The 12911-nt window shown below is 38.0% G+C and overlaps 1 protein-coding gene across 1 annotated transcript in view; it reads right to left on the minus strand.

Annotated features, from left to right (window-relative positions):
* The window catches only part of LOC136866810 (uncharacterized), a 102722-nt gene that overhangs the window by 75080 nt on the left and 14731 nt on the right, over positions 1-12911 (minus strand). Inside the window, exons 2-3 of the mRNA XM_067143916.1 lie at positions 7555-7628; positions 7331-7449 (exon numbers count right to left, since the gene is read on the minus strand). Of these exons, the coding sequence (XP_067000017.1) occupies positions 7331-7425 (95 nt within the window). The 5' untranslated portion in view covers positions 7426-7449; positions 7555-7628. The remainder of the gene's footprint in view (positions 1-7330; positions 7450-7554; positions 7629-12911) is intronic.

The raw sequence follows: 12911 nt of genomic DNA on the forward strand, positions 1-12911 counted from the left end.
CGGTAAGCCCTATGGCCCCAAAAACCATGTTTTAAGGCCCTAAAACCAACCGTTACGGAGATATTGGCACCACACTACCCCTGCTCTAGGAATTGGATAAACAAAGGAACTGCCATAACCATGGCAACATCAGTTCCAAGATTCTACAGCAGCGAGATTATCTACAATATATCATAAAAACTTAACATGATACAGACATGAAAACTGGTATCTAGAATCTCCTTTAAAAATAAAAGAACACAAATTTTTGTTTTCAGAAAATCCACTAACGGGTTGTTGGTGGGTGGGGGGAGGGGAAGGCGAAAAGAAGTGAGGAAAGATTTGAATTTTTTATTTTTTATATGAGGATATATATATATATCTCAGAAACTGAAGATGTTACAAACGTTAAAATTGGTACTTGGAATCTCCTTTAAAAATATATGAACACACTTTTTTGGAAAATCCACTTAAGGGGTGAAATAAAAAAAAAAGCGGGTGAATTTTTGAAATGGGTATCTTCTTCTAACGCTTTTCCCACAGATGTGGGATCAGGGGTGCGAACTGTGTCGCAAATGTGATTTGACCCTGTTTTACGGCTGGATGACCTTTCTGGCGCCAACCCTATGTCGAGGGATGTAATTACTATTGCGTGTTCTTGTTGTGGTTGGCAAAGCAGTGTTTTGAGTAAATATGAATGTGAGAGTATTGGGACAAACACAAACAACCTGTCCCCCAGCGAGAAGAATTAATCACATGCAATTTAATTCCCCGACTCAGCCCGAAATCAAACGTGGAACCCTGTGAACCGAAGGCCTCAATGCTGACCACTCAGCCAAGGAGTGGGGCAGTTTTTTAAAATGAGTATATCTACAGTATATCTCATAAACTTAACATGTTACAGACGTGAAAATTGGTATTTGTAACTTCCTTTAAAAATAAAGAAACACATACGTACTTTTTGTTTTCGGAAAATCAACTTAAGCTAGAGATCGAAAATAAGTGAAGAAGGGGTTGATTTCTCTTTATGAGGACACTTTTATCTCAAAAACTAAAATGTTACAGACGTGAAAATGGGTATTTGGAATCTGCTTTAGAAATAAAGAAACCCTTTCTTTTTTTCGACTTAAAAGAGGAATGTTTTTCATATGTAGAGTTCCATGTCACATGTTCAAGATTTAGCTCTGCCAGTAGCTTGGTTATCTTAGCCCCGAAAGGCAATGCCACAAACAAGGTTTAAAAAGAGGTTCTGGGGTAAATAAAATGCAATTTTTTGGCGAGTTTTTATATTTTAGGGATTTTCAGATAATGTCTTAGTGCAGTACCGAGGAAAAATTAATTTTTATCAACTTACAACATCATCACGAGCGAAGCCGTGGCTAACAGCTAATAATATATAGAGAGGTAAACTTTGTTTGTATGTAATGGCTAATCTCAGGAATTACTGGACCGATTATAAAAATTATTTTAATAACGTAAATAAGCATTATCCCTGAGGGACATGGGCTGTATTTTATTTTAAAAACAATTCTAGGGGGGAGTGGGGGCAATTGGCGGGAGATTTAAAAATAATAGGAAAGAGGTAAACTTTGTTTGTATGTAATGGCTAATCTCAGGAACTGCTGGACTGATTATAAAAAATATTTTACTAAGTAAATATACATTATCCCTGAGGGATGTGGGCTGTATTTTATTTTCGAAACAATTCTTGGGGGTTAAGGCGACGGGGGAGAGATTTAAAATAATAGGCTAATATATTTAAAGTTAAAAACTTCATCACTTATTTATAATAATAAATAAATAAATAAATAAATAAATAAATCACTGATCCGTATTGAACTGATAATTACAATGCCAAAAAGATAGAGATGTTCCACCTATTCAATACAATAATAAATTGTTGCACAAATTAATGTTGCAACATGTTTAATATGGTTTGGGACCGGTTTCGACACATATCCATGTTATCATCAGCCGATACAGAAAATGGCAAGAAGTCAACACACAAAAACCATTAAAGGGTAATTGTAACACTTATGACACTTTCTTGAAGAATTAATAATTGAAGTTCGTGTAGCACTTTTCAGTGAAGATAATTTTTGTAGATATCTTAGGTTCTTGATCACTCTTGCTGTAGATCTTGAGGTTAAAAAAGGATGCAGCATAATTCACAATTGTTGTTAGGCAAGGAATAAACTTGTTGCTAGGTAACAAATAATATGATTTTGTTTTTGGTACTTCTAAAGGTGGGTAGTGGTATATATAAAAACTCCTAGAATATATTGTAGGATATGACCCTATCAGTACTGATATGGATTTTATGAGATTTAAAGAAAACGAAAATAAATTAAAAATAAGAAATAAAAAACAGTGAAAAAATGGTAAGATAAGTAATACTAGGAGGCTCAAATTTATTTAGCCTTGCCATGAAGTATAAGAGGAAATAAGAACAGAAACTGAACATAGGTAGGGGATAGGAGGGGGTTAGGGAGTAAGGGGAGTAGTTTAAGGTGGATCAGGGGGATGTTGTGGTAAGGGCAAGTAGCGCGAGAAGGTGTTGTGTATAACATGGAAGATCGATCGCAGCTTACTCTACCTTCACTTTCAATGAAAACATCTACTGCACTGCCAATATCTTCAAAAAACATAATTCCAAAATTTCCTTTCGAACTAACAATAGAAACATGGAAGTGATTTATAACTTCAAATCTTTAAACAGACTAATATATTTTCAAGATCTGGCGTATACAGTTTTAAATGCAATACCTGTGATTCTTCTTACATTGGACAAACAGGACACAGCTTCAAAATGAGATATTCAGAACACGTTAACGCAATAAAATACAATAAATTTTCAGCAATAGGGCAACACATGCAAGACGTAAAACATCATTTCACTACGTTAGACCAAGACATTGAAATTATCAGTACCCTAAACAAAGGCCCTCTTCTTGATATCACTGAAAATTGTTTAATACACCTTGATCAATATTTTAATCTTAACCAAAACCTTAATGATTTGTCTGAAAAAACCGAACATCCTTTTTGACTTCTTTATCTTAGTATTCAAAAGCTTCAAGTTGACAAGTAGGCAATCGATCTTCCATGTTATACACAACACCTTCTTGCGCTACTTGCCTTTACCACAACACCCCCCTGATCCACCTTAAACTACTCCCCTTACTCCCTAACCCCCTCCTATCCCCTACCTATGTTCAGTTTCTGTTCTTATTTCCTCTTGTACTTCATGGCAAGGCTAAATAAATGTGAGCCTCCTAGTATTACTTATCTTACCATTTTTTCACTGTTTTTTATTTCTTATTTTTAATTTATTTTTCAAGAAAGTGTCATAAGTGTTACAATTACCCTTTAATATTTTGTGTGTGTTGACTTCTTGCCATTTTTTGTATTGGCTGATGATGACATGGATATGTGTCAAAACCAGTCCCAAACCATATTAAACAGGTTCATATCCTACAATATATTCTAGGAGTTTTTATATATACCACTACCCACCTTTAGAAGTACCAAAAACAAAATCATATTATTTGTTACCTAGCAACAAGTTTATTCCTTGCCTAACAACAATTGTAAATTATGCTGTATCCTTTTGTAAGCTCAAGAACCTAAGATATCTACAAAAATTATCTTCACTGAAAAGTGCTACATGAACTTCAATTATTAATTCTTCAAGAAAGTGTCATAAGTGTTACAATTACCCTTTAATATTTTGTGTGTGTTAACTTCTTGCCATTTTTTGTATTGGCTGATGATGACATGGATATGTGTCAAAACCAGTCCCAAACCATATTAAACATGTTCCGACATTAATTTGTGCAACAATTTATTATTGTATTGAATAGGTGGAACATCTCTCCCTTTTTGGCATGTAGGCTAATATCGGTGAAATATCAAATTTGTCGTACAAGGAGGAGACAAAGATCATTTTCACCCCCTTGATGCAAAGAACAAAATGCAGTAAGCCCTATGGGCCCAAAAAACCATGTTTTAAGGCCCTTAAACCAACCGTTATGGAGATATTGGCACCACACTAACCCTACTCTAGGAATCGGATAAAGAAATTATCTGCCGTAACCATGGCAACGTCAGCTCCAGGATTCTGCAGCAGCGAGATTATGCATGTACGTTTGGGCATAGCTGTCAACCAAAATTGGTACACATATGACTTACTATCTGGAAAAACTATAGGTACTGTTATGTAAGACACTTGCAGGACTCCTTTGGGTAGGGATGGAAACGGGGTGAAGTATAAACATAATCTTATATTAAATAACATGTACTGACTGACTGGCTGACTGACTGACTGACTGACTGACTGACTGACTGACTGATTTTCACTGCCGAGCCAAAACTACTGGACATACAGAAATGAAATTTTGGGGATACACTTATATTAAAGTGTAGGTGATCATTAAGGAAGGATTTATGGATATTCCATCATTAATATACTCCAATTTTAATATGAGTACATCTGTATCTCAACAGTTTAAAGATGTAAAAATTGGTATTTGAGATCTCCGTTACAAATAAGCACATATTTTTTATCTTCGGAAAATCCACTTATGCGGGTAAAAATAAGTGAAAAGGGGGTTGAATCCTTTTTATGATGATATCTTAATCTCAAAAACTGAAGAAGTTACAGACGTGAAAATAGGTATTTGGAATCACTTTTAAAAACAAAGAAGCACATATTTTTTAAAACAATCCATGCCGGGCTGAGTGGCTCAGACGGTTAAGGCGCTGGCCTTCTAACCCCAACTTGGCAGGTTCGATCCTGGCTCAGTCCGGCGGTATTTGAAGGTGCTCAAATACGACAGCCCCGTGTCGGTAGATTTACTGGCACGTAAAAGAACTCCTGCGGGACTAAATTCCGGCACCTCGGCGTCTCCGAAGACCATAAAAGAAGTTAGTGGGACGTAAAGCAAATAACATTATTATTATTATTAAAACAATCCATTGATATGGCGTATGTCTTTTAGTGCCGGGAGTGTCCGAGGACAGGAAAATCTATTTAAAGAGGGTGAAAAGAAGTGAAAAATTGGTTGAATTTTTAAAATGAGTATATATCTACAGCATATATAAAAAAAATGTAACATGTTCCACATATGGAAATTAGTATTTGGAATCTACTTTAAAAATAAAGAAAGACTAAATTTGTAGCAAAATATCTGTACTCCAATAAATAAATCTGAGATATATTAGTTCAATAACATATTTTTCATATTGAAAGTGACTTAGCTATAAAGTTTTATGTCTTTACAGACTAGTATGTCAGTCTTGCACTGCAATATGATAAACAGAAGTATGCATTTAAGGTTGGATGTTCAACAGAGGCAAATTTATTTGCCTGACTGGGAGATGATAAAAGTTTACCCAGAGTTGTAAAGTCGACAGCTAAGAGATAACAGTTCTGTACGCTTTCTAAATATGAAAACCTTTACAATTATTAAAGCAATGTAAGCATTATGATGGTGATTGTTTTCACAGGGCAAAATAACATGGCTACCAGCTCCACAGTGTTAAAATTTCTATATTTGAAGTGGTTTCCACAATATTTTTAGATGAACTGAATTAAATAGCAATTCTTCTTCAAAAAAAAAAAAAAAAAAAAAAAAAAGGAATTTTTCATTTGTGATATGAAAACTAACCTTTCCAACACTTTTTTTTTTTTTTTTTTTTGCTAGTTGCTTTACGTTGCACCGACACAGATAGGTCTTATGGCGACGATGGGACGGGAAAGGGCTAGGAGTGGTTAGGAAGCGGCCGTGGCCTTAATTAAGGTACAGCCCCAGCATTTGCCTGGTATGAAAATGGGAAACCACGGAAAACCATTTTCAGGGCTGCCGACAGTGGGGTTCGAACCTACTATCTCCCGAATACTGGATACTGGCCGCACTTAAGCGACTGCAGCTATCGAGCTCGGTCTTTCCAAAAGCGATGTCAGTAGGTAAGAAACCTGTGAGAATTGAATGTCAGGATGGGAACAGAAAACTGGAACAGGTAGATCATTTCAAGTATTTAGGATGTGTATGTTTTTTATTTTTATAATTTGCTTTATGTTGCACTGACATAAATAGGACTTATGGCAATGATGGAATAGGAAAGGGCTAGGAGTAGGAAGGAAGCAGCTGTGGCCTTAATTAAGGTACAGCCCCAGCATTTTCTTGATGTGAAAACAGGAAACCACAGAAGTCAATTTTCAGGCTTGCTGAAAGTGGGGCTTGAACCCACTATCTCCCGAATGCAAGGTCACAGCTGCATGACCCTAACCGCAAGGTCAACTCTCTTGGATAGGATGTGTATTCTTCCAGGTTGGTAGTAGCGTAAGGGAGATTGAATCGAGGTGCAGCGAAGCAATCTACAGTATTCTGTAAAAAGAAAGTCAGATCCCATATAAAACTAACTTTAAATCGGTCTGTTTTCAGACCAATTTTGCTTGATGGGAGTGAAAGCTGAAAGACACGAAAGTAGTAAGAATGATCGCTAGTACAAATAGGTGGAAACAATGGCAGAAGGGTACTCGGAATGGGGAACATAAAGGCTACATTAGGAATGAACTCGATTGATGAAGCTGTACGCATAAACTGGATTAGGTGGTGGGGTCTTGTGAGGAGGATACATTACCAAGGAGAATAATTGATTCGATCATGGAGGGTAAGAGTAGTAGAGGAAGACCAAGATGATGATGGTTAGACTCAGTTTCTAATGATTAAAAGATAAGAGATGTAGACCAAAATGAGGCCACGGAACTAGTTACAAATGGAGGATTATGGCAGCATTTAGTAAATTCACAGAGGCTTGCAGACTGAATATTGAAAGGCATAACAATATATAATGAAGAGAGTAGTAGTAGTAGTAGTAGTAGTAGTAGTAGTAGTAGTAGTAGTAGTAGTAGTAGTAGTCCAAAGGAACAGGCTAAAGTGTAGCTTTTACTGATGTCCAAGTCTCATGTGTGGTTGTGACTATATAGAAGTTTCTGTGGTATAAGAGTTGCTGAGCAATGGAATTTGTAACACAGCCAGTGCCCCTCAATGTTGTGAAAGATGTTACACATTCAGTGGATAAGCAACAGCATATTCTGTATCAGAGGGAAAACAATAATGAACTATTTCACTCCTCACTTTCCCAATTATGTTTCATTTCAAACTGCAGGATTTTGAGGTTTTTCAACAACTACGCAATCCTAAGGTAGTGTTTTATTTGGGACTGAATCTGTCTTGATGCCACTGACTCAACGAACAACAATTGGTAAATTTCTCTTGTTGTTGCATGTCTAATACTACAGTCATGCTTGAAAATTTCGTTTAGTGTTAGCGAAAATCTAGAGTACCTCATATTCTGGTCTTCTATGCAGCAATTTTTGAAGTCCAAAACCGTTGCTTCCAGAGCTTTTTGTGAGAATGTCTGTAGACAATTCAATTTCATCTTCAATCCCTCACTAAGTATTGCCTGAAAAGTCATATGAAATTGGGGCACATTCATTATAATCATACTATTTTAAAGAAGAGACCAAAATTATCGTATTTAACATAATGTTAGCCAGTGAAATCATACCTGCAGAGGAAGTAAACTGGACCTGGGCTGACTACCTTCAGCGAAGTGAGGAGGTTTTTCGCTAGACACAGCTGCTACAATAATAATAACAATAATATAGTTCCAAAGCCATTTGAACATATAAAATTAAGATAAATATTCACAACTTGAAAAGGTAATTGCGGCAATTCAAATGCAAACTGTTAACCTATTATGAAATGGAATCTCAGTGTACCAAGGTTATGACTATTACCAAAACATGGGATGACTTTGCTTCTAGGGTGGATACTTTGCACTATGTCCCATAATGTTTTAGAGCCAACTGGAGGCAAGAATATCGTAAGTTCATTAATCTGTCTTAGGGTTAGTAGTTTTCAAATTATGGCTCAACTTGAAACTCATGGACATTAATACAGTAGACTCTTTATAATTTGAACTTGGGGGAAATCAGAAAAATGTTGAACTGTCCAAAATTTGAATTAACTAAGAATGACTATTTTAATGAAAAAATAGTACAGTACTGTATAAATACATACCCCCCATGGCGCAACTGCCCCGAAGGGCCATGACCTACCAAGTAACCACCGCTCAGCCTAAAGGCCTGCAGATTGCTGGTGTCGTGTGGTAAGCATCACGAATCCTCTCAGCCATTATTCTTGGCTTTTTAAACTGGGGTATAAATACATAACATTTAAAAAAATTCATTGTAATGAATAATTATTACAGTACTGTGCATTCTATTGTACCTTAACAGTTGCCATGTTGTCCTGTACTATAGAAGAAAGTTTACACATGAAAATATACTGTATGAACACAAGAAAAACAACAGCATTTACAATATTAACACACAATTCAGCACATGTAACAATACACTAATTTTTCCATGTTTTGGTTTGTTTAGATTTAGATTTAGATTTAGATGATAGACAAAATCTTCAATTTTGTTTAAAGCTTGAAACATGTCATCATAAACATTTGACTGAGCTTCAACAAATCTTCTTGCACTTCCTACTATTTTGAAAGTTTCAGACATGGTCGGTGTAGGTTCTTCTATGACATCATGACTGCTCTCCTCTTCATCATTGGATGGATTGGAATTTTGTAGCACTTCTTAGAGAATCTTGTCTCCTGTCAGATCTCCTCATACTGCAACTTCAGTATCAACAGCTGAATACACGTCATAACTGACATCGGTCACTACTTCTTGCCACCGCTCAGGTTCCACGTGAATTTCTAGTTCTTCTGGAACAATTTCTGCACTGGTTTCTTTATTTTTGAAACCTGCTTTACGGAAACAGTTTGCAATTGTTTGCTGATATTCCAAGGGTGATGACTTTGGGATGATGGGGGAAGGTGGTGGTGGTGGTGATTTTTGTTTAAAGAAGAAGTACAACTAGGTAATCATCCTCTCTGAACAAATTAGTGGAAAATAAATTTAAAATAAAACAAAATTATTTATTCAATGAAAGAATTTGGAAACGCAGTACGAAATAAAACAAAACCATTGAATTAGGCCGAAAAATTACTAAATTACTAACGAACCAAAAGGGAACATGCGTTCCCTGAGTAACAGTATACTTGTAATTTAAATATCCTTGATTAATCCACTGTCGCACATAAAGCAGATGATATCAGCAGTAGTCGCGTCATCAGCTAGTATGCGTTCCAGTGTTTCCTGCACGCCGAGGCTCCATATTAGGCCAGAGAGATCGGCGCACTCTGTGAGGACGTGGGCCATGGTGAAGACGGCACCAAAAGAACACACTGTGGGGGGGTCTTACCTCCAGGAGATAAGAGTGTGTAGTTCGTCCATGACCTGTCCTCAACCTACACAATTTAAAAAAAAATTATATTTGTTCAGGGCGTCAACCCATGTGGATCTTTTGCCCTTACTGGCACCATATTGTACGAACCTGTGTGTAATTGGAATGGTGGTAGTGTGGAATGTTGTGTGTGAGGATAGAAAGATTAAGGACATCATAAACACCCAGACCCCAGGCCAGGAATATTAATCATTACAATTAAAACACCCTGACCCATCCGGGAATCGAACCCGGGTCTGCCGGGTGACAGGCGGACGCATTGCCTCATACACTACGGGGCCGGACAGCCTATACAATACTATGGCCTCTCTCCATGAAGGCCAGAAAGACGACCGCCACACGGTAGTTGTCTTCTTAATTGGTCTCAACTTGATGGGAGTTTGGATAGCTAGCCACTCCGATTCCCAAGATGCAAAGATGGTTTGATGTAGCTGAGAACAAAAATCTTTAGCAGGTACATTAATAGGTCTTGGAGGTTAAAGTACCGCTTCCTTTGTAGCTTTATCTGCAAATTCGTTTCCCGCACTCTCAACAAGGCTTGGAAGCCACTGACGCAAGTGTAATAGACTAAGATAACTTGAAAACAATATTCTTTAACCCATGGGTAAATAATACCAATATCGAGCTCAAATGATGATGATGATTATTATTATTATTACTTGTGAGATATGGCTATGAAGTGTTTACATCCATTTAGTATTAGTATTATTTACATAGTTATGTCATATGTACAGACAATCATATTATTTGTGAGGTTATGTCATGAAACATGTGCTATTTTTTATTTCCTGTATATATGATGTATAATCCAAAGTAACATTGTGCAACACAACATAATATCCAGAAAAACGCTATGTACGACAAGAACTATGTAGAACCTTCCTTGCATTGTAATTATGCTATTAGGCACTCTAGAATTTATGAGAAGACATGTTGTGACATATCCTTCCAGAAGCCTAGCCAGGCAACTTATATAAAGAGACAGTCTCGATGGCGGAGTTGAGTTATTGTTTAACAGGAGTTGTTTTGATGTGACTTGTGTAGAAGTTGTGCTAGCGAGTGTTTGAAGTATGTGAATTTGTTATGTTGAATTGGTAGCTGACATGCCTCTAGTGCAGTCTTCTTCTTATGCTTCACAATAGGCAGTTGTACAAAATGGTGGTTTATTGATGTCTGTTTAATGTGAAAATAAATTGTAAATAAAGTAGTGTATGCAAGTGACAGCGCTTTGTGTGTGTCTTTGTGGAACACCACTGGCGATCATGATGAGGACATAAGAATAATTTTTGAGTGAATACGAGTGTAAGTGCAAAATAGAACAAAATGCAAGCGATACTAGAAAATATGTCTGTACAACAACTCAAAGACGAACTTGCCAAGAGAAATCTTCCGACAAACAGCAAGAAGAAATCACTGCAGACACAGTTACAAGAAGATCTCTTCAAAAAAGGTGAAGATCCCGAAAAGTTTTTCATCAAGGTCGATGAAAATCCGAAGTCATCATCAGAAGAAGAGTTAAATATAACAAAAATATGTTCTAACTTAATGACCATGATGCAGGCACTCCAGGACGAAATTTCAGACATTGATTCACGAGTTAATTCCACCTTAACAAAAGTAAATGACAAAATTTTGGACGTCAATTGTGGCCTAACAGAACAGATTGTAGACCAAATTTCGAAAGTAAATGACAAAATTTCAGATGAAATTTCTCAAGCTAATACAGTTTTAACCGGACAAATATCACAAGTGCACATGCAGGTTTACAAAGTAGAACAGGGCCTAGAATCAAAAATTTCAATCATTGATGACAAAATTTCATCTCAAATTTGCGACGTCCCAATTGATTAATGCAGCAGACATCGGACATCAGGTCAAAACTGGGACAGGTTGAACAGATCGATAGTAGGGTAAGCCAGCTGGAAGAGGATATATCGAACCTCAAGGAGGAGGTGCAAATCCAGGTTTCTGGCATAAAGCAACACGTTGACGGGAGAATTTCTACCGCTGATGGAAATTTTGAAAGCCGTATTTCTGCCATTGAGGGAAATTTTGGGAGCCGTATTTCTGCTGTTGAAGGAAGGTTAGAAAACCGGTTTTCGATCATCAAGGGAGATGTGCAGAATATAAGAGAAAGCATCCTTCATGCGGTAGAAGATAGATTAAATCGAACAGGCTCTAGCACCACACCTTCAATCTCCTCAAACCTAACCCCCAACACAGGGCACCTAGACCCGAAGGTAATCATAGAGAGCCTTCCGGAATTCCACGGACGATTGGAAGAGAACCCGACTAGCTTCACTGAGGGATCGGTCAGTCTACTAGGAAGGACTAATCTACCGGAGGATATCTTCGTTCAACCTATCACACTGCGGATTAAGGGGTGAGCCACTACTTGGTGGAATAACTTGAAGGGCTTAAATTTAAACTGGATGGACTTCAAGAGGGAATTCCTTGCTAGGTTTAATTCCGAAGGGGTGAAGAGCTCCGTGAAAAGGAAGCTACTGACTGAGGCACAATCCACTGATATGAGAGCTAGCGCCTTCATCCTACAGAAGTACCAACTCTTCAAATGTTTGCACCCGGAAGGAAGCGAGAATGAGATCTTACCAGACATCACAGAGCTACTCCACGATAAGATTCGACCCCTAGTGAAAGTATCACAACTGTGATCGTTTGATGATCTACATAGAATCATTTTCCAGTTGGAAGAAGATCACAAGAGCAAAGACACGGAAGAGATCAGCCCAGTTACGAAATGCTACCAGTGCGGAAGAACAGGACACCTAAAGAGCAAGTGCCCAACCTTGGCATCAGAGAAACTAGGTCCGGCCCATTGTCGATTAAGGGGAGATGGGACTGGGAAAAGGAAGGTGCCTCAAGACTCGACAGACAAGCAGCCCTGGACAAGCAGGAGAGGGATTGGTCAGATTGCAAGGAGAACAGACCAATCTCTCCCAGTGATCATCTTGAGGATAGGCAACGAGAACTTTTCAGCCATACTCGACAGCCAAGCAAGTCACTCGTTCGTAAATGGGACTGTTGCCAGATTACTACCACCCATGAAGTCTCACCATCTCGGAAGGGTAGTGGGAGCAGCGGACGGGGTAACCTTTCCATTCAAGGACAGACTAATCTAACCGCTAAAGGCATGGACCTGCCGATTGTAGCTAACGGCTTAGTGATTCACAATCTAATACCTGACATATTACGTCGTGACTTTCTGGTAGAATACAAGGTGATCCTAGACTATGCAGCTTATGAAGTCTTTATGGCATGATAGACATCTCTGTACTCGCAAGGATGCGGAAGTTGACATAGACCCGAGCGATATCCAGTTAATGCAGGTTCAAGGCAAGGCATCTTCTAGGCACCCGGCAATGGAGCCTGAAGCTAAGAGCACCATTGTCAAGAGGGAGCTCCCACGAAAACACCAGAGTGAGCCCAAGGAAGCTGTCCTTATGACCATCAAGAAGGAACTTAATCTGGAACTAATTAAACAATGGCAAGAACAAGGCGAGCCCTGTAGGACCATGATGCTGTGGATTAGTAGAC

This window comes from Anabrus simplex, chromosome 3 (assembly GCF_040414725.1).
Source record: "Anabrus simplex isolate iqAnaSimp1 chromosome 3, ASM4041472v1, whole genome shotgun sequence".
Taxonomy (NCBI): Eukaryota; Metazoa; Arthropoda; class Insecta; order Orthoptera; family Tettigoniidae; genus Anabrus; species Anabrus simplex.